The following is a 21,712-nucleotide window of genomic DNA, read 5'->3' as shown; positions in this document are numbered from 1 at the left end:
AACTCTTCTAAAGCCACAGGGTTTGAATATATGGAAACCCATGCACTGTACCTTTGCCCCCCCCCCCCCCATTTCTACTTTCTGCAAAGGAAGTTGATAAAGCCAGCTAACCAGGATATCTTCCCAAGTGCATCAGTGGTCTCCATGCCAGGGTGGGGTTGGAGGAAGGGGAAGGATTCAAGAGAGTCTCCTGGAAGATGATAATTAAGATGCTGATTCTTGGGTTCTGCCCTTAAGATTCTGATTCAGGGGGACCTGGGTGGCTCAGTTGGTTAAGTGACCAAGTCTTGATTTCCACTCCAGTTCATGAGGTGGAGCCTATGTGGGGCTCTGCACCAACAGCGGGGAGCCTGCTTGAGATACTCTTTCCTCTCTCTCTGCCCCTCACTTGCTCAATCTCCCTCTCTCTCCCTCTCTGTCTCTCTCTCTCTCAAAATAAATAAATAAACATAAAAAAATGATTCAGGAGGTCTGGACTTAGGACCAAAACAACATTTTAACAAGTGCCCTAAGCATTCTGATATAGGAGGTCCAGGCCTACACTTGAGGAAACAGTGAGATAATTATAAGAAATAGTAATACCACCTTTGCAATAGAATGCTTATTCTTAAGAATATATTTCATTTTTTGAATTGATGTTGGTAATTTCCTATTTGGCTCCCATATTTGGACTGGGTGGAGGGGATGGTGAGAGGAGAAGGGTGTGATCACAATAGAGAGACATTTCTCAACTTCCTAGAGAAATGATTTGTGAAACAGATTAACCTAAACAAGTACATTACCCAACAACAGTTACCATAATTTGCTAAACTTTTTAGGGCACCAAGGTACCAGAAATGTCCTGGCCATACTGGCAGGAAGGGTCAGTTCTGTAAACCAAACTGCCTACCTTCTCCACTTAGTGAAATGACCACAGGCGAGTAATGTCACCCTTCTGCAACTCAGTTTCTTCATCCGTAAAATGAGTATTGTAATACCCACCTCATCGAGCTGATATAAGGATTAAAATGAAATACTATCTAATCGATGCAGAGGGCTCCAAGAATGTAAATCCTATAGTGAAGTTTCATTCATTTGTCAGTCAAAGCCACAAAACCATTGTGAGAACACTGAGAAATGTTTACAGAGGCTGATTTGTAATTTGATTGGTAGGTGAAAAGAGTGAAATTTAAACTTTATTTCAAACAGTTCAAGTGAATGATTGTGACCACAGTGGTCGTCTGTTTTTGTGTCTTAGGGTTCTCTAACCCGAGGCTGCTTCTTCAGGAGTTGGTGCTGCTGATGTCACGCTCGGTCCCAAAGTCCCGCTCCAAATCCCCGGTCTAGTAGGGGATGCGGAGGCACGAGGTCCCAGGCAGGTGCCCCTCGGGAGCAGGACCAGAGGTGCCAGGGAGCTGGACCCGGGCCCAGCCCCGAAGGTGCTGGGGCTGGCAGGGGACCCGGGCCGGCCGCTCAGCTGGGAGGATGCCGGCGGGCGCGGGGAGCGTGCGCGGCCACGTGACAGCCGCTATAAGAGCGCTCCGGGCGGACGCTCAGCTCCCGCCGCGCCTCCTCGCTGGCCGAGCTCCCTCCCGGCGCCCGGCTTCTCCCAGCCACCAACCTGCGGCTGCGGCGGCCGCCCGCCCCTACCCGGCAGCACCATGACAGGTAACGCGCCTCGCCGCCCACCGCTCCCCGGACCTCCGACTCCCAGTCCCGCGCCGTCTGCCCGCCCCTCAGCCTCGGGGGAGTTGCCGGCAGGACTAGGACCGCCGCAAAGTTGCAGGCTGGCTGCAGCCGGGCGTGCCGCTTCCTGCGTCAGCCGTTGCCCGGCCGCCCCTGGCGCAGGAGCTGCCGCCTGGAGCCCAGGGCGCCGTCATGGGGGGGCAGCCTGGCGGGCCCTGGGCCCTCTGCCGAAGCCCCCGCTCCTGCTTCCGTCTCCGTGCCCTTCCTCTTGCTCTCGCCGTGAAGGGCGGACGGGCGGAACAGCTGCGGCGGGGCTGGGTGGGGGTGGGGAGCCGGCTCCTGGGGGCGCCAGTCCCGAGCCCCGGAGCGCGGCGCGATCGTGGGCGGCCGCCCCCGCCTCCCACAAGCAGGAACACCTAGAAGGGCCGGCCGCGAGACGGGGACGCCTGCGGCCCCGGCCCGGCACCTCCGCCCGGGCCCTGGCCCGGGCGCTGGCCGCCACGCTGACTATTTTTAGGCCTTTGGGGCTGGGTTGCGGAAAGCCAGAGCCAGGGGAGTGCCCTGGGGGAGCGGGCCCCGTGCGGTGGGCGTGCGCCGGCCCACTTGTTGCAGGGGTCGACTCTGCCCCGAGAAAAAGAAGCTCCAAGATAACCGGTTGACGAGGCTAATCGCGTGGTTGTTACAGCAATTGAACTGCTAAAAGATTGCAGATGTACCCAGAGTTCGGTTATATTCTACCCAACTGTCATTGGTCTTTTCTGTTCATTTGTAATGTTTGCTGGGTGTTCCAGCTTATGTTTTTAAGCATTTGTCCTGTACTTCGTTTTGGATATCATACATATCCTTGCTTCTTTAAATCCTGTTTACCTTATTAAACTCTTATCCAGGTTCACCTGGAATCAGGACTGCCTTTCAGTTAAAACATTAGTCATTATCCCACCTCCGTCCCCTCCGCCCCTCCATATTAAATACTCTTGGACCGACTGCCTGAAATGTTGCCATCTTACGATGGTTTTAAGGAACAAGTAAAGGCAGACATTGATGGGGATGTCAAGTGACAGGTGTCATTGTTCTGAACTTTCCTACAATGTGACTAGGCAGGAAGCCCATGGCCCTTGAGGTGTTGGGGGACACCATTTTTCTACAATTTAATAGTGAGCCTGTTTGGAAAGAGAGTCCAACAGGGTATGAAGATGCCCTCTGGTTAGAGGCTGGCTCATGTGCTAGCCCCTTTGATAACCTACAGCTTTCTCCCACTTCTCCATGGAATTTGCTCTGCCTCTAGCCTCCACATTGGAAAATGGGCAAAGGGAGAATGAGAAAGCGCATGACTTCGTGACGAAATGTCCCAACTCCTTGGTTGGGCAGAGTGTCCCAGGTGACCCCTGCCAAATGTATCCTATACATTTGGATGCCTACCAACTTGCCAAAATCCCCTTAGAGATAGAGTGTGCCCCAGAATCCTCCCAGGGAAGAACTGGAGAAATCCTAAAGGCTGGGCTGGTGGTCTTGGGAGGGAGGGGCTTGTTCAGTAGGAAGAATAATCTGTGTATTTGCCTTCCCTTCTGGCGACTGAGTGATTATTGAGTGTGTGTGTTGGGGGAGGGGGTCCCAGGGTGCAGGGTAAGGGTGCTGCTTGCTTCTCCAAGGAAAAGGAAGCAGGTTTATTTGTGATTACGAAGTGGTCCCTAAATCCAATTAACAGTGATTGGCCACTGTTCAGATAGAAGCACCAAGGAGGGAGGGCCTGTGGAGGTGATTTTTGAGCAGAGACTCAAAGTGACTGTTGAGATGTGGTGGGTGGGTGGTGTGGGAGCCTTTGCTCCAGGTTGAGGAAATAGTCTGTAAAGCCCGAGGCTTGGCAGAAGCCTAAGCATCAGAATGAAGAATATAGCCTCTGCTTTCAGGTGCTCTCAGTTGAGGTCATTAGTTGGATTTGTGCTTGGCTGAAAATACTTGTAGGAGAAACAGAAAATGTACTTCTTGATTTCTTCATTACCACCTGTTAATTGCCTGAGGTTCACCTGGTGTTAAGCTACCATTTAGTCTGAGAATTTTGCATGTTCGAACTCTAAATTGGATTTAATTTTTATAACTTGGCCTGTGTTTCTGCCAAAGAATGGTCTTGAGTTAGTCTTAAAGTGATCATTTAGGTTCTTCCCCCACTCCCAAAGAGGCTGCTCCTTCATTAACGAAGGAAATTGATCTCAGAGGAGCTAATTTTTCCCAAGTTAGTGGTTGAAAAGACTCCTGGGGTAGGATATTATAATGAGTGTGTTTTTTTTTTTTTCTCTTTGTATTAAGATCAGGCCTTTGTGACACTGACCACAAACGATGCCTATGCCAAAGGAGCCTTGGTCTTGGGCTCCTCTCTGAAACAGCACAGGACAACCAGGAAGCTGGTCGTGCTTGCCACACCGCAGGTCTCGGACTCCATGAGGTGAGGACATCCCTGACTAGCTGTTGGTGGGGCTCCCACATCCTTAACCCACTTCTGGTGTCAGTGGGTATTGAGGCCATTCCCATTCCAGGGGTTGAGCCGTAGGTGGAGAAGGATCAGAGTTGCTGAGTGAAGGATTCCTGGATCTGAAACCTCTTCCTAGCTCTTGGGAGATATTCCAGCTGATCTTCCTTCTGGGAGGTGCTATTCTGACCCATGCTTTAACTGGTTCCAGCTGGGAGAAGGCCTCTCCAGTAAGCAAGTTTTCTAGGATGACCTGAGTGAAAGTTTTAGTCCAGGCATTCCTTTTATGTGGTCACACTTCACTTACATTCCTTTCCCCAGATGTAGCAGGGCTACTTTGTTTCCTGTTCCCAACTAGGGAAACCTCTAGGTGACTGAAAGTAAGGAGCATTTTTCTCCATTGTCAGTTGACATTTGTAACCTAAAGACCTTCATTTACCATTTAATAGACTAGAATATTTGCCAAAGGGCTCTCTGAACTAAGGATTATGCTAAGTGAGCCTCCTGGGGGTGGGGATTGGGGGACACACACACTGCTTGTGATTGGGTTAGTTCACTTTGATCTGTTGGTATTAAATTTTGAAGTATTTGAATGAACTGCCTGGATCCTAATACTACAAAAATATCTGGGCACACTTACAGCTCTGTATGGTGTTTAGTTTTTCTATTTGTCTTAGAAATTGAACATGCACTTTTTGCAACTTCTTACAAGATGTGTAAGCACATGCCAGGGATCTCTGAAAAGGCATTACACACACCACTTATGTATATATAAATAATCTCAATACTAACCTTGTTTCTAAAGGGTAATTTAGGAAAATGCCAAAAAGACTGTTTCCTAATGTGTATGTCCTAATTTGCAGTCTATTTAGTGAGGATGTGTGTAAGAAGACAGATGGAGTCTTAGATCCCCCTTTGCTGTGGAAAATAGCTCCACTGACCATTTATTTTGAAAAAGATCGAGTTTACTGTGTGAATTAGAACATATTTTTCTACAGCTTGGGGACAGATAATACAACACCAGTTTTGTTCTGCATGTTTCATATTGTTATAGACTTTGAATGATCTTTTTATCATGTGTTCCCTTGTGCTGAGCCTAGTGTTTTACGGAAGTATACCCCCACTTAACCCACCTCAACATTGCTTTCTAAAATAAATCTTGAGTTAATTTTGGGGACGGAGGAGTGTTGTACATCACAAACCACAGTGAGTCTCTCACCATGCCAGAAGTGCTAAGCATATAAGTGTGGGTTATATTCAGTGCTAAAGCTTGGCAACTGAATAACTGAGTCCTTTAACTTCTTTTGGGACACACAGTTCTGTCATCTGCTTTAGCGAAAATGGGTAGTTGTAGGCTTCACTGCAGGTATTCTGTGCATTTAGCATCATTTATAAAAACATGCAGTAGCCAGCAAGCATCCATTCTAATGAAGTATCATTGTTAAATACATAGACTGTTGTAAAGATGTGCTCTTTCCAAATGGGAGTCCCATTTTGACAGGCTGTTGCTACAATTTGCCTGGCATTCAGTGGTATAATAAAAATTAGGAAACTTCTGTAATAAAGTTTAAGACCAGTGTTTCAGCCTCACCAAAGCAATTTTTATTAGTGATGTTAACTACATATGCAAGTTAATACAGTTTGGCCTGAAGTAAATTAAGACCTATTTAAGATAGTATATCAAAGTAACAGATGGCTTTAGTAATTGACGGATAGACTAATAAGGCTGTAATAATGGATTACTTGTTACTTGTCTGAAAAGACACTAAGTGCGCTGTTTTCTGGATTTTATCTTGACAGAAAAGTTTTAGAGACCATCTTCGATGAAGTCCTCACAGTAGATGTCTTAGACAGTGGCGATTCTGCTCATCTAACCTTAATGAGGAGGCCTGAATTGGGTGTCACGTTAACTAAACTCCACTGCTGGTCACTTACACAGTATTCAAAATGTGTGTTCATGGATGCAGATACTCTGGTGAGTGTGAGTCTGATGACTGAAAAGATGTATATAGTAACTGAGACCAGTTAGGCATTTGAGGAACGCTCTTAAGACTCGACTGTAAAGTTCAGATAAAGCCACTCATTAAAAGCATCAGGTGATGAAGGAGAGTTGGCCCAGGCTGCCTTACAGCTGTCATCCGAATGGTTAAGATCAGCAGCAGATTGCATCTTTTGTGTTGGATAACTTAGGGAGAACTTAAGAGTATGCTGGGGCAGAACATATCTGTAATGCTTCCTCTCCCATCTCCCTTTTGAATTAGGTCCTAGCAAATATTGATGATCTTTTTGAGAGAGAAGAGTTGTCGGCGGCACCAGACCCAGGGTGGCCTGACTGCTTCAATTCTGGAGTCTTTGTTTATCAGCCCTCAGTTGAAACCTACAATCAGCTGTTGCACCTTGCTTCGGAGCAGGGCAGTTTTGATGGTATGTGTCTGTTATCTTTATATTTGAGCTGTTAGTAACTTCTAGGAGCTGCTCTTCTCTGGGATCTAATTGCTTTGATTTCTTATGCCTGGAAGACAGTAACGCATGAGATGTAGTAAACACTTTCATTTGTTTTTGTTGGAAAATACTGTTGTGTGTTCGCATACATGCCTCTTTCTTCTATTAAGTATATGGGATTAACCTAAACGAGGAGAGGCAGTTTTTACACACCTGCTTTTAACTGGCTTTCTTGCATCTAAGTTAGAGTATGATAAATGAACCGTGGTTATTTAAGAATTCAAAAGACTATTCTTAAATCAAAAGCTTTAACAACTATCTTGAAACCAGGGAAAGCTTAATTGGAAGAGCTAACAGGAGGACCAAGCATTGTCTTCGTGGAAATTGGAGGTATAAGCCTGATAATTTGGCTCTCATTCTCTTGGGAAACATTACAAAAAAGAAGATAGAAACTTTACATGATTAATCTTTGTCTCCAAGTTCTCATTCTCTATAAGGCTGTACATCAGAGTGGTGTTTGCAAGGCCAAAGAATCAAACATTGGCAAGGTCAGCATCTGTTTTCCATAATGTATAAGTGTATCTGTAGTTACACGTATATATAGAAAGGTCCTGGCTATTTGTGGATTTAAGGCCCCACATCCTTTTGAGAAATTTAATCGAATGAATTAGATCTGTTTCCATTTCAGGCCAGTCTCTGAAATAATCTGGTTTTGTTTTTGTTTTTAACAACAACAAACCATCCCAAGACAAAAGCAGGTCTAACAGTAATGTTGATGGATCTTTTGAATAAAGAGGAAAGCCAGTTGTATCAAAGATGAAGGGTATGCTCCAAGACAAAGCCTTCTCAGCAGCAACTTACTGTCAGATACTTGACATCGTGGCAAAGAGCCCTGAGCCCTGAAGCAGAGCCTTGGCTCCAGGGGATTCTTTCTCCCCTGTCTCCTCTCCAAGAGCAGATCTGAGATTTGCAGGGAGTAGATCTTTTGAAACTAGGGGAAACAGCTTTCTTCATTTGACCTTGGGTTTAGTCCTCAATATAGATAGGAAGGTTCATTTCCATTAACTAGTTATAGAGTTAAAAGTCAAAATCTCCAGTTTGCTTGTTTTAAACTAAAAGATTAAAAGTTTGTCAGATTGCTGAAGTTAAAACATTTAAAGGTATACAAAGAACTGAAATTGGGTTGCTGTTTGTTGTCCCTACTCACAGAAAATGGTCACTTGAGGATTTGGGATATGCAGCTTTTGAAATGTCATTGAAAATAAAGTTTAAGTCTCGATCTTGAGTCATGATTTGGCTAGTTTATGCTCTATACCAGGAGCTCTCCACGTGGGGTTGCTTTGACTTCCCAAGGGACATTTGGAAACGTCTGGAGATCTGTTGGGTTGTGACAGCTGGGAAGAGGGTGCTTCTGGCATCTAGCAGGTAGAGGCTAGGGCTGCTGCTCAGCATCCTACAACACACAGGGCAGACCCATGACAAAGCATTATCAGACCCCAAATGTCAGTAGTGCCAAGGCTGAGAAACTTTGTGCTAGGCCAAGACGCTGCATGCTCTAGAACCACGAGCAGGAATATGTGAACTGTAATGAATGGCAGCATCTGAAAAGTGCAGTCTTCTGTTAAGCACCCTAAGTAAAAAATAACATGTTGAACGTTCACTGTGGCCAGGGCCAAATGCAACTTCTTTTCTGATGGCCTTTTTTAGCTCCATATAAGAAATGAAAAGTGTATTAGTATTTGAGTTCAAAACACACGTTCCCTATTTGTGCTGCTATTACTAAAACCTTTGCCATAAAAGGAAGAAGGTGAGCATACTTTCAGAGGAAGTTCACTGTTAACCTTCCTGGCAAAATACAGCTTTCTTCACCTCCTCTGCTCAGATTTGAAGGAAGTAGGGAAATATGCCAGAAAATTAGTGTAAATTCTCTGCTCCAGTAAACACACTGCATTCTCAAGTAGATCGAGCAGTCTGAAATCCCAATGATTGTAATAGCGTAAAGAGAATCCATTCAATTTCTAATCCAGAAGAGTACTACTAGATTTTGTTGAGAGTTAAGAATTTGGGTACCAAACCTGGTACCTGTACCAGGTTACAGTTTTAGCATATAAAACTAATTGATTAACTGGCAGAGAACAATCTGGATCATCTACCTTGTTTGAGATACAGGAGGTACTAGAGGAGTTGAATTCTTTGTTAAGAAGCCAGAATGTGTGAAAAGTGCTCAACTAGAAAGCACTTTCTGCTTTTTCAGCCAGAATCTGAGACCACTGAGAGATTCCCTGTGTGCCTGGTAGCATATTTTAGTCTTCAGCAAGGTTTCCAGGAGCTGGTCTTTCTCTAAGGTGTTCCATTTCCTGGCTTGTTGGTGGCGAAGAATAGAGTTTTCTCTGTTAATAGAAATGCTTAACCAAAGGAGTTGAAAATTCAGTTATGCAGATGGAAACTGACAGTTATTCTCAATATGTTGTTTAAATTCAACAGAAGACTAGCAGCTCTTAAATGAAAGGTAGTTTTCATGTTGTGTTAAGCTTTACTTCCCAAAGAAAGCTCACAACATACTGTGGAAGCCTGTTCCACTCTGGAGAAGTTTACTGTCCTATTGAATTAATACCTGTACGACATAAAGACTTACTAGACTTACACGTAACATTTCTTTGTGAGCTACATCTCTTTCTCATGACGGTGGTAACCTTGCTTTGCTTCAGATTTTCAGTGCTTTGCCCTATTTTGTTTAGATGTTCTGTCCTAGGCACTGAGATAGGAACGTTTTCAGATGTTTCCTTTCACATTGTCTAATCTCCATAAGTATTCACCATCCACCTTCATCCCCTATTTTTACTCCACAGGGGGCTTAGGACCCAGCATCTTTAGACTGGTACTAAAGAAAACCCATTTGTAGGTGATTGTATCTTAGTCTGAATATCTTGCAAGTCCTGCTTAATCTCTTGCATACATTCAGCAAAAACTATGGGGCCTGGTGTCCGCTGACAAGCCACACAGGCTGCTGATGGCTGAGTGTTGGCAGCTGCTTTCCCAGCCCTTCTAATGCAGAGGAATGTGACTGTCATACTTCTAATCACCAGCCCTCTAATTACTACCTCCCCCGCCCCTGCCCCAGGGCCTCTGGCCAAGAGAATAACCCTAAAATGGCAATCACACTAGACACTTTGACTTTTCTTTCCAAATATAAATAGAGTATTAGAATTTATGAGTGACTTGCACACCTCGTTCATGACTGATGTCTGATTTTCCGTAATGAAGCGTCTAAGTTCTATACCGTTTGTATTTGCAGACTGTCTTGGCACTTACGTCATAGCTGACGTTACATGTTTCCTGAAAGTTGAACAATGGCTGTTGTGAAATATATATGCACTAACATTTTCGAGAGCGTGACATGATCAGGTTAATTCAGCAATGAGAGGAAGAGAGCGATTATATTAGATACTAAGCGACAGTTTTGTCCCTGCATACTCAAGTACGACGAAGATGATGCACTTGGCTCTTGAAACCAATCTGAATGCAAGTTGAGGCTTATTTTCTTTTGTTACTCTAAAGCCGCCTAAATTAAGGGTACTTGTACGGTTGAAGAGTTTAGTGTTTGATAATTACTGTCTGTTAAATTTTATCTGTATGTGTTAGTTTCAAAAACCTAAGTCAAAAAGAGGAATTCATATTTTCCAACTTGGAATGTTCTTTTTAAAAAAATTTGGAGATTATGTTACTGTAACTTAAACACCCAAAACTTGTTATTGGAATAATGAAATTTTGGTCTGTGGTTGAATTTTCAGAAAGAATGGGAGACAATAAATTGGAAGTAGAATATTAGCTATGATTTTACTTTAAGTAGAATCCAAGATCTTCTGTGAGATCCTTCTACCTACATGTTCCATATCCTGAGTGGTCATTGAGACCCTTAAACTAGAAGACCTTTTTTCTCTGCTTAGAGATGTAATAAACCAAGAGAGTATGAAAAGTTGTTAAAATAATTTATAACAAAAGATTTGGTGTTAAATTCTTATAAATTGTAAAATTGACCTCCTATTAATCTTTGAAGTTACCTAGGCTTCAGATTGGACCTGCCCAAAAAAGGAATCAAGGTGAGAGGTATTTCCAGATAGCACTTGTCTTGTTCGACCCAAATGAGCTCAGAAATTCAAGTGTGCCTCACTTGGTTTGCTGACTTGATGGGTTCTACCTTGACAGCTGCCTGGAGGCTTGCACCAGCTGCCCAAACACTAGGCTGCTTGTGGCCCTTAGGGTATTTCATCAATTGCTTTGAAAATTACTCCGTTCTCTTGCATTTATATCATTTAATTGATCAAGTAATAAGTGTCTTGAATTCAAGTGAAAAAGCAAAAGTCATGACATGTAATATCAAGACAAATGAGCACCCATGTTTTTTTCTCAAGAGCTATTTTTATCTCATTGTACCCTTGAGTATTTCTTTTAAGTTAGCCATCTGTTTGTCTCTAGCCTTGTAACCAGCAGAGATCATAAACCCCGTGAGAAACTGAGGAGGAGGAAAGGACTAATGGTCCATATTAGTATGTATAGGCTCTTCTGGTCGTACTCCTTTTTTTTATTTATTTCTCAACAGTCCTGTGAGGGTACTCATTCACCCACTCACTCATTAATGTATTCATTTAACAGGTAATTATTGAGGGCCTGCTGTATGACTAGTACTAGGAACTTCCTATAATGATTCAGGACAGCAGCTTGCCCAGTGTTCCTTAACTGCTGGCAGAGCCAGGTCTGAACCAGACAGTGTTCCTTGACTCTGTAGCTGGGGTGTGTGTGTACGTGTGCTTCCTTCTCTCCCCACTAGTCCATACTGCAGCATTCACAAAAATGTACCCTGGTAATGATACAGGATGGAGGAGAATGTCTATTACACAGCCCTTATTACAGATTAATTACTTAAAATTCCTTCCTCTGAGTGGTGCACAGCTGATACATTCTGCATTGTACAGATAAAGAAATGGAAGCTCAAGCCTACCACAAGTAGACTACAGTTACTGCTTACTAGTCTGTAGTCTACAGCTTACTGCTCTTCTCTAGTGAACCACAGTATCTAGAAGTACTTTGTCTTTTTAAATCAGCTGCACAGTTGATGGTCTTGCATTGGTTTGTGAGTCTGGAAGAATTCTTGGAAGTGTTACTTGCTACATGTCGGTAGTCCATTCAGCATTTACATAATTTACTAATCTGGGCAAGATGCTGAATTTAATGGACAGCAGTAGACTGGTAAATAATTGACTTTTATCCTTGCCTCTATAAAGCTTATAGGAGACCTTACAGGAATTTAATAACTAATTACATAACTCACATAATCATGTAATTGTGATTCTGATAAATTCAGAATGCTAAGCAAATCTACACTAGGAGGACCTGCCTTAAATTGAGAAAGTAAAATTTAAGCTAAGAATAAACGCTTCCTTGCATTTTTATATTTTTTAACATCTTGATTAAGAATCTTTCTTTAAAAGAAGTAAAAAAAAAAAAAGCTATAATGAAGTGGTAAAAATCAATTTTTCTTGACTTAAATGGGTTGAGGCCAGTGAGATGCAGTGGTAAACCCAAATTTCAAGTGCCTGGATTTCCATGAACTACCTGGGGTTAATCCTCTCATCTTGGGTAAACCTCATGGAAATATGCCCAAGATCTGGGCCATTCATAAGCTATAATCCTTGGCATGTTTGTGGTAGGCAGAAATGATATTAGTATATTGTAGAAGTCAGTATTAACAAGTGAGTCACATTTTCATTTCAGCACTTGCCTATATTTCTTATAATATTAAGTATATTTTACTTTATTTGCTTAGTATCTGCTCCTGTGCTCCTTTATTAGATTGAGAACCATTTGAGAGCTGAAACTTCTCTTACTAAGCATCCTATCCATAATGCCTATACCTAATTTATATAACTTCAGACATTTTCTATAGAAACGACACTGAGCATTGCATTCTCTGGTAAGAGTTTTAAAAAAAAGGGGGAAGTCATTCCCTGGGGTACCTGGGTGGCTCAGTCGGTTGAGCATCCAACTTTGGCTCAAGTCATGATCTCAAGGTTCATGAGTTTGAGCCCCACATCTGGCTCTCTGCTGTCAGCGTGGAGCCAACTTGGGATCCTCTTTCCCCCTTTCTGTACCTACCCCACTCGTGCTCACTCTGTCCCTCTCAAAGATAAATGAGGGGCGCCTGGGTGGCTCAGTCAGTTGAGTGCCCGACTTCAGCTCAGGTCATGATCTCATGGTTCATGGGTTTGAGCCCCGCATCAGGCTCTGTGTTGACAGCTCGGAGCCTGGAGCCTGTTTCAGATTCTGTGTCTCCCCCTCTCTCTGCCTCTCCCCCACTCATGCTCTCTCTCTCTCTCTGTAAAAATAAACGTTAAAATTTTTAAATTAAAAATGTTAATTTTTTTTTTAAAGAGTCATTCTCTGAAAGATTCTAAACCAGTGCTTCATGTATTCTAATATGCAAAGAAGTCACCTGGGAACTGAAATGTGGATTCTGATTCTGTAGGTCTGGGTTGGGGCTTAACATTCTGCATTTATCAAGCTCTCAGATGATGCTCCTGGTGCAGAGACCTGGACCACTTTGAGGAGGATGATTCTAGGGGGAACATTCCTGTGGCTGAGCTACTAGCCTTCACGTTTAAACCAGAATTGACCCACCCTCCCTATTACCCACAGTAGGCAAGACAACTGCCAACAAACTATGGAAGAGCACAAAAACAAATGCACAAATTTGAAAGACAGCACTCCACTCTATTTCTGTCTTATAAAATACTAGACTGAGTTACTGATAAATGCTGTGATGTGTCTATGGTTACCAGGTTCATGACCCTGGTCAGAAGACCTGGAAAATACCAAGTGGTTATAAGGTTATTACTATACTTGGGTAGCCAGGTGGAAGGATGATGTAGAATCTGATCTTTGCTTTTGTTTGCAAAACAGGTGCCATGTGTCCCTTGTTCCTTTTCCTTTCTAGCTCTCACCTGTGTTGCCATGCCCTGGCCTGGTGGATCACAGCTGTTAATCATGTTTGTCGGTTCATAGATGATTGAGGTTAAAAGTATCTTAACCTGTCAGAATAAATAATGTTGCCTCGGGAAGTCTGACTAAAATGTACTGGACTAAAAATTCCTGGGGGTTTTGTAGTGAAAATTTAGCCATCTTTCTCGCATCTCTTGTATGTTTTGTAGCACAGATGTGCTTAGATTTGCATTCTGCTTTGAGTTATGCTCTTAGGGACTTCTAAAAAGAAGCTATTGATAACATTAAACAGATTTTTCTGATGAAGTTAAAACATCTATTTGCCTGACCTTGAAATAGGAATTGGGCATTTGGAAAAAGAGGTTTGGAATGCTAAACTTAAAAATCATATGAGAAGGTACAGCCTTCCAGGCAGAGTTCAATTCTGTTTTTAATCCACAATTTTTGGCTAAAAGTTGACCCTGTGTAGTCACAGAATGAAGTTGGTGGCCGTGGAAGTTTGAAGGTCCTTGCTGCATGTTTAAAGATTTGATGGTTGGAATGGGTTCCACTGACTCACAAGTTGTCTCTGCCTGTTTCATCTCTCTCGTTGCCTGTCCCCCACAGGGCATCTCTGCCCTGCTGTGGCACATGGTTGAGGGACTGATGATGTTTGTAGGGTACCTGAGGGTAAACAGAAACAGCCTTTTGTAGCCAGAGGCAGCCGGCCAGGGGCTCTGAGGGATCAACAGCCCTGATTCCTCTTTACCAGGATCATCCTGTCCGATTGGGAAGTTCTGCTTTACAACTACTATTTTGACCTTCATGGAATTAGATTTCTTCATTGTGCTGCGTGTACTCAGTAGTCCTTTTCAGTAGAATTGCTTAATTTCAAAAAGGTCTTATAATGTGGCACTAAGAAAAACTAGTAGAAAATATATAGCATCCCCAATTTTACAAACTTCAGAAACAAGTGAAACTACATATGTTGTGTGGGCATACATATGTGGTAAAACCAAGGATATCAAGATAATTAGAAACAAAACTCAGGGGCACCTGGGTGGCTTAGTCAGTTGAGTGTCCAACTTCGGCTCAGGTCATGATCTCCCAGTTCATGAGTTCAAGTCCTGCATTGGGCTCTGTGCTGACAGCTCAGAGCCTGGAGCCTGCTTCAGATTCTGTTGTCTTCCTCTCTCTGCTCCTCCCCCACTCACACTGTCTCTCTGTCAAAAATAAGTAATAAAATAAACATTTAAAAAATCTGAAAAAAAAAACTCATGATTAATAGTTACTTCTGGGGGAGGGGTAGTGGGATTGGATTAGGGAGCACACACAGAATTTAAACAGCATTGGTAATGTACAAGTTTTTAAATTGAGCATACAATTTTGTTCTTTATAAACTATACATATAATTTTCTCTTGATAGCTTCATACTTCATAATGAAAATAAGTGAACACGTAAAGAATATTTAGAAAAAAAAAGGTTTAGCACAATTCACATTCTTGCCCTTCATTATACTATTTTAAAGTTATAAAATTACAAAAGTAATAAAACTATACTAAGTAAAAGTCATGGGGAGAGCATATGTGTAATACCAATCACCTTATATACTATTACTGTTTATTTTTTCCAATACGAGTGTTTATAGTCTTAGTTATAATGATGTGTGTCACTGTAAATCATATTGCATGGTGGACTGATCATCTTTATAGCCGTTAGTTTTAATGGCTGAATAATATTCCCATGAGTGGTTAATATCCTAATGTACTAACCATTCTACTATAGTGGGATATTCAGGTTCTTTTAACTTCTGCTATTAAAGAACATCAAGTATATTCATTACATTAAGTAACTTACATGTGTGTAAGGCATTCTGCTAAGTGCTAGAATTATAGTACTAAGCAAAAGGAGCCATAGTCTTTGTGGATTTAGAGTCTGATGACTAACAGTTCTTGATTGTATTTTGCATTTTAAGCACATTAATCCTTAGACTTTCAAAAAAGCTTATTTTGAGAGAATTGTAGATACACATGCAGTTGTAAGAACAATACAGAAGGGCCCCATGTACCCTTCACCCAGTTTCCCCAATGGTAACATCTTACGTAATTCCACTGACATTGATAGGATCCATCACCTTTCAGATTTCGCCAGTTTTACATGTTTGTGTGTGTGTTTTCTATGCAATGTTATGTGTGTAGTTTGGTGTGACCACTAACACAGTTGAAGTAGAGCAGTTCCTTCACAGGGATCCTTTATTCTCCCCCTTTATGGTCATGGCCATTTCTCTTCATCTCCCTGCTCCTTAACTGCTGGTACCCACAAGTTCTGTCTTTATAATTTTGTAATGTAAAGAATGTTCTATAAATGGCACAATGTAGTATGTAACTTTGCAGGACTGGATTTTTTTCATACAACATAATTCTCTTGAGATCCATCCAAGTTGCTGTGGGTTTCCGTACTTTTTTCCTTTATATTGTTGAGTAATGTTCCATTGTATGGAGGTATCACATTCATACACCTGTCGAAGGACATTTGGACTGTTTCCACTTTTGTGCTGTTATGAATAAAACTGCTGTAAACATTTCCTCAACCTTTATTTTTGATTATTATATGTAAAAGTAAATTAGTAAACCTTTAGGTCTCTGTACCTCAACCACCACTGTCTATGCCCACAGTTGGGGTGTCTCTTTGTAGAATCCCAAGTAAGCCTCTGATGAATGGGTTTAATATTTTGTGTCTCAATATGTTAAATTTTGATATGTCAATGCAGCTAAACTCTGCTCTTGTTCACGTAACCAAGGAAGCACATCCTGATGCCATCTTTGTTGTCCTTTAGAACTTATGAGGGTAAAATCTTGATTTTCTGTTGAGCTGTTTGTCCCTTGAGGAATGGGGAGCTATCAGAGCCTCCTAATACAAAGAAGTTATTCCATAGACATTTGTACTACAAATACCTTTGGTCCATAGAGTTGACTGAGGGTATTTAGAAAGGATGAGATATACAGAAGATGGATAAGGTACAGTTGGACTTCAAACCTAATGCTTGGTCTTCTTACTTCGTTCCAAATATTAAATATCCAGATTGTTTTAGTCTTTCAAAACCAGTGAAAACCAAATAATGACAGCCAGTTGAGCCTGCTGTATATTTAGGAAGGAAACTGGGTCTTGGGGCAAAGCAGACTAAGGAGGAAAGTAACTGCTCAGGTTACTAGCCTCATACTTCAAAAGAGCAGGATTCTCCCTGCCTGCCATCCCCCGTGCACGTGTGTACACACATACACACACGCGCGCGCACACATATACCCAAACTACTGTTTTGCTATATAGGAAGACTCTGGCTCTGTGCATGTTTTCTGAACTCTCATGAGCCTGAAACTGAAAGGACATGGGCTATGTGACAGAATATGTTTTGAGGTGGCTTAGTGACCTGTTTGGTTATTTATATGTTTATGATTTAGGTCAGGTGCTTAGCTGTTTAGATTTTTATTGTTCTTGTTTTGAATGAATGGCCATGGTTGGCACTTTCCAAGGAAAACCTGAAGATCAGGAACCCCCAGTGGCTGATCATGTACTATGCTGTGTGTTTATGGTCCCAGAAATGACTGGCCTGGACCTGTCCAGAGGCTTGGGCGGTGGTAGGAAAGTACACTAGGGTGATGTGTCCTTCTGGGTCTCTGTTGATGAGCCAGTGGTTGGGGGCTCTGGAAAACAATTCCATTATCCCAGTTTGCTCTCTTTGCTTTTTACTACCCTCCCCTTCCCCCATTGTTCTTAACATAAAGTCCAAAATCTGTAACTGAGGATAAGGTCTATAGTGTGAGCCCTGTGTGGTCTAGTCCGTGCCTGCCTCTCTGAGACTCCCCCAGTGCTCTGTAACCCCTTCCCACATTCTGCAGTCCACTGACACAGGCCACCTTCATGGTCTTCTTACCACAGCTTTGTGTTCCTGTCCACCTTGGATCTTTGGTACATCTGTTTGTTCGGCCTAAAACACCATCTGCCCTCCCCTTCTCCTCCTGTATTAGTCAAGTACTCCTGTACACCCCTTAGATCTTGGCTTCAATACAACTTCCTCATGGAAGCCTTCCCTGACCCCGTATATGGTCTTGAGCCACTCACACATGCCTCAGCACCCAGTACTTGGTTTTGCTGCCCTTCTCCCCATTTGTGATACTGTTTATGGACTCTTAATATGCTGGTACTAGTGTATATTTCCTCCTCCTGCCCTGCCCATCATGAAGATCATGACCGTTTCTTTGTTCACTGTTGAGTCTTCAGTACCTGGTACAGTGACTGGCACATAGCAGCTCCTCAGCAAATGTTGAATTAGTGAATTAACTAAAAAAAACTGGTGACCTTGGTAGGTTTAACATGGAGTTTCTTATTTTAACAGAGGAATTCGTACCTGTTCTTAAAGATCCAGTTATACATTTATATAAAATTGACCCCTCTTTGAAGTATATAACTAATTCTTTTTTTTTTTCTTTCAGGTGGGGACCAGGGTTTACTGAACACATTTTTTAGTGGCTGGGCAACAACAGATATCAGAAAACATCTGCCATTTATTTATAATCTAAGCAGCATTTCTATATACTCCTACCTCCCAGCATTTAAAGCGTAAGTGCAAATGGTTTAACTGTTACTGGAGATGGTCAGGGCAGGGGAGTGGGATTTAAGATTTTGGGGGTTCCTCATGATCATTCTGAGGGCAATAACCAGTGGGGACTTTGGGGGAAGTCTTTCTCTTATGAGAAACATGGCTGTATCTGGAAAGGCCTTGATGTTATCAATTACTTTATGTTTGCGGTGACCCAGAGAACACTTAACTGCCTTATGGGAAAAGTTTCCCATTAAATAAACATTAAAAAAATAAATAAAAATTAAGGGGCCCCTAGGTGGCTCAGTTGGTTGAGCGTCTGACTTCAGCTCAGGTCATAATCTCACAGCTCATGAGTTCAAGCCCTGTGTCAGGCTCTGTGCTCACAGCTCAGAGCCTGGAGGCTGCTTTGGATTCTGTATCTGCCCTTCTCTCTGCCCTCCCACACTCTCTCTGTCTGTCTCTCTCTCTCTCAAAAATAAACATTAAAAAAATGTACTTTGGGCACAAAAAAAATACGTACTTTGGGCACAAACCCAACTTCTGCTTCATATTGGCTGCTGAGCTTCAGCTCCCTCACCTCTAAAATGAGGGTGTTAATAGCTTTCTCCATGGTTATTATGGAGACCAAGCAAGTGCTGGCAACAGTGTGGTGTCATGGTCAAGAGCAGGGACTGTGGAGTCAAACCACCTCAGTTCACATTCTGGAGTAGCTTCTTCCTGATTGGTTAATTGGGGGAGCCTGGGTGGCTCAGTTGGTTAAGCGTCCAGCTTTGGGTCAGGTCATGATCTCATGGTTTGTGAGTTTGAGCCCTGTGTCGGACTCTGTGCTGACAGCTCAGAGCCTGGAGCCTGCTTCGGATTCTGTGTCTCCCTCTCCCTGCCCATCCCTTGCTCACACTCTGTCTCTCTCTCTCTCTCTCTCTCTCTCAAAAATAAATAAACATTAAAAAAATTAAAAATTACTGAACTTGTAGTTCACTGGAAGTTAGACTAGTTACTGAACTTGTCTGCCTGTGGGTCCTCCAAAGCTAATTGTGATCACTAAGGGAGGTAATTTTATGAAGTGGTTAGAAGAGGACCTGACCTACCTTTAGCACTCAGTAAACGTCAGGTTAGTAGTCCTTTTTGTTTAGAGGTGGTCTAGCAGAGTAATTTCTGAGGCCAGAAAAGCAGGGTGTGTGTTGTCACTCTGCTGTTTACCTACTATATGGCTTAGGCTCTGTGCCTCCATTTACCCATATGCAAAATGAGAAGGAAAAGAATACCTACCTTCTGGACTTATCATGAGGATGAAGTGAGTTCATACATACACAAAGCGCTCAGTGAACATCTTGTTTTTGGCAGCATTACTTATTTGGCACTCCCCCTGGTGTGGTTCTGATTTAGCAATTAATACAACCTAGTTGCAGTGCTTGTCTCAGTGAGGGCCTGAGCCCTGTTCTTTAGCCTCTGACTCATTTGTGTTGAACGAAGAAGATGATTCAGGCTTCTTGAAAGGAGGCCAACCTGTCAGGTTGATCTGAGACACAGCCGTGAGCAGCAAAGCTCTTCATTGAGTTGGGCTCAGCTCTCCACTCTCTGTCCCACATGGGCATTCCTGAGTGAGCAGAAAACAAAGGGCTTTATTTCACTCCTCATGTTTCATTATCCAAAGTCCTCTCTTTAAGTCTCCCACCACAGTAATGAGCATGTCTGGCTTTTTGTGGCAGAAGTGTTTCCTTTTCTGTTCTTTTCTGGGAAAACTCTGTCAACATTCCCCCAGATAAGGGTCTCGAGTATCTTGTGTTCTTTCCTCCCTAACTGTTCTCTCGGTATATGTCTCCGACATATTATAGGTTCTTGATTGTCTTCCCTGTCTAGAATGAAACAGGCAAACTCTGAAACATACCAACTGTAGTCTGAGTAAAGCAAGTAGAACAGGATTCATTACCAAGGGGTGGATTCAGAGAAGCATTTTTTAATTCCTCTTCTTCTTCTTCTTATTTTGTCTCTCAGTCCTTGGCCTTGTCAAGTACCAACCTGTCTTGCTTGGAAATGTGGGCCTGCTTCTTTTAATTCGTATTGCCTCATAACTCGCCCTGCTACTTTCACCCGTGCTCCTGCATACCATGATAGCTTGACCCCTAAAACTGAATTTGTTATAATAGGGCAGTCGCTTAATGTAATTGACTAGATTCAGCTGAGCAAGCAAAAAAAATGAGAGGGTGAAGGAGCAAGAATAATTAGTAGTGTGAGCGATTCCACCCACCATCCCACTTAATTCTGCACAGTGAGCATGTGTCTTGCGATGAATATGTTGGGGAGGCATGAATCTGAAATTCCTTCCAGTTGGTCTCAGTTCCCAAATAGTCAACCTAATGTTTAAAGGTTCGTGTTTCTCGTGTAATGTGGCCCCTGATGCCTAGCAACTGTCTCCCCTATGGTTCATTTGGACTCCATTTGATTTTCTCATTACCAAAATTGAACACACTGTACCTTTCAGTGATAGCCTTGTTTGCACAGATGCTGCTTGCGTTTGTTTTGTTTTGACAAAGAAGAAAAAGAAGCAGGTAGAGTGGACTTAAGTTTTTTGTGGGAAGAGGGACTCACTTGCTAGAACCATGGCCCCTCTCTCAGAAACCCAGTTGTTTTTGTATCCTCTGAATGAATTTCCCAGAAAAACGGTTTGAGATCTAAATGACCAAAATGGTTAGGATGGTTTCTTCTTCCTGGCTCAACAAATCAATGCTAATTTTGGAAATCTCCCTGGTTTGTTTCCATAACCGTAGAGTATATGAACCACTGGGGAAGTTGGGAGCAACTCTGTCCATTGCGCATCAGCTGGCCTGTGGCCTGATAGGAGCCACTGCTGCTTCTGTACAGTCCGCCCTGGGGGGGTGTCAGCTCCACATTTCTGTGATAAGACCTTCCGGGGCGATGCTTTGTCTCACCCCATTGCTGCCTATGTAGGAATGTTGAAACCAGATCAAAGAACTCATTTTTCCCTTCCCTCTGCCAAAAAATGCTTTTGTTTTTCTTACAGAGATCCATCTCCAAAGATGGATCCATCTCCAAAGATTTTTCATTCAGTTGGGAAGAGCTAAAAAAGACAGTTTATATATAAATATGCATATGTGTGTATATATATGTGTGTGTGTGTAGTGTGTATATATGCATATATACACACATATATATTTGTATGTATAAATGTATGTATATATGTTTCATGTTAATGCAAAATTTGTGACCCAGATCTTTTTTTTTAATTTTTTTTTTTTTTTTTTTTTTTTTTTTTTTTTTTTTAGCGTTTATTTATTTTTGAGACAGAGAGAGACAAAGCATGAACGGGGGAGGGTCAGAGAGAGGGAGACACAGAATCTGAAACAGGCTCCAGGCTCTGAGCTGTCAGCACAGGGCCCGACGCGGGGCTCAAACTCACGGACCGCGAGATCATGACCTGGGCCGAAGTCAGCCACCTAACCGACTGAGCCACCCAGGCGCCCCGACCCAGATCTTTTAAACTGAAGTAGATGATGATGAACATTTGGGCTGCCAGGGATACTCCACAGATTGCCCTGTGGACCTC

At 42.7% G+C, this 21,712-nt stretch overlaps 1 protein-coding gene and 1 long non-coding RNA gene across 4 annotated transcripts in view; one reads left to right on the top strand and one right to left on the bottom strand.

Moving 5' to 3' along the window:
- The window catches only part of GYG1 (glycogenin 1), a 75,004-nt gene that overhangs the window by 38,497 nt on the left and 14,795 nt on the right, over window positions 1-21,712 (top strand). Inside the window, exons 1-5 of one of the 2 annotated variants that reach the window (XM_053221324.1) lie at window positions 1,280-1,647; window positions 3,970-4,105; window positions 5,930-6,104; window positions 6,391-6,553; window positions 18,038-18,164. In XM_053221324.1, the coding sequence (XP_053077299.1) occupies window positions 1,641-1,647; window positions 3,970-4,105; window positions 5,930-6,104; window positions 6,391-6,553; window positions 18,038-18,164 (608 nt within the window). In that variant the 5' untranslated portion in view covers window positions 1,280-1,640. Of the gene's footprint in view, window positions 1-1,279; window positions 1,648-3,969; window positions 4,106-5,929; window positions 6,105-6,390; window positions 6,554-18,037; window positions 18,165-21,712 lie in introns of those variants that run through there. The other variant, XM_027061633.2, reaches the window with a different exon arrangement.
- LOC113599929 (uncharacterized) lies at window positions 13,254-19,898 on the bottom strand. 2 transcript variants are annotated; one of them, XR_008297947.1, is made up of 3 exons: window positions 19,417-19,898; window positions 14,603-14,769; window positions 13,254-14,230 (listed from the first exon to the last, which is right to left on the bottom strand). It is a non-coding gene; the product is annotated as an uncharacterized LOC113599929 (long non-coding RNA). The 2 variants fall into 2 exon arrangements; XR_003420898.2 differs by having other exon boundaries at window positions 14,603-14,765; window positions 19,426-19,898.

The sequence above is a fragment of the Acinonyx jubatus genome, chromosome C2 (genome assembly GCF_027475565.1).
Source record: "Acinonyx jubatus isolate Ajub_Pintada_27869175 chromosome C2, VMU_Ajub_asm_v1.0, whole genome shotgun sequence".
NCBI lineage: Eukaryota > Metazoa > Chordata > Mammalia > Carnivora > Felidae > Acinonyx > Acinonyx jubatus.
This window is presented reverse-complemented; position numbering and strand designations above follow the sequence as displayed.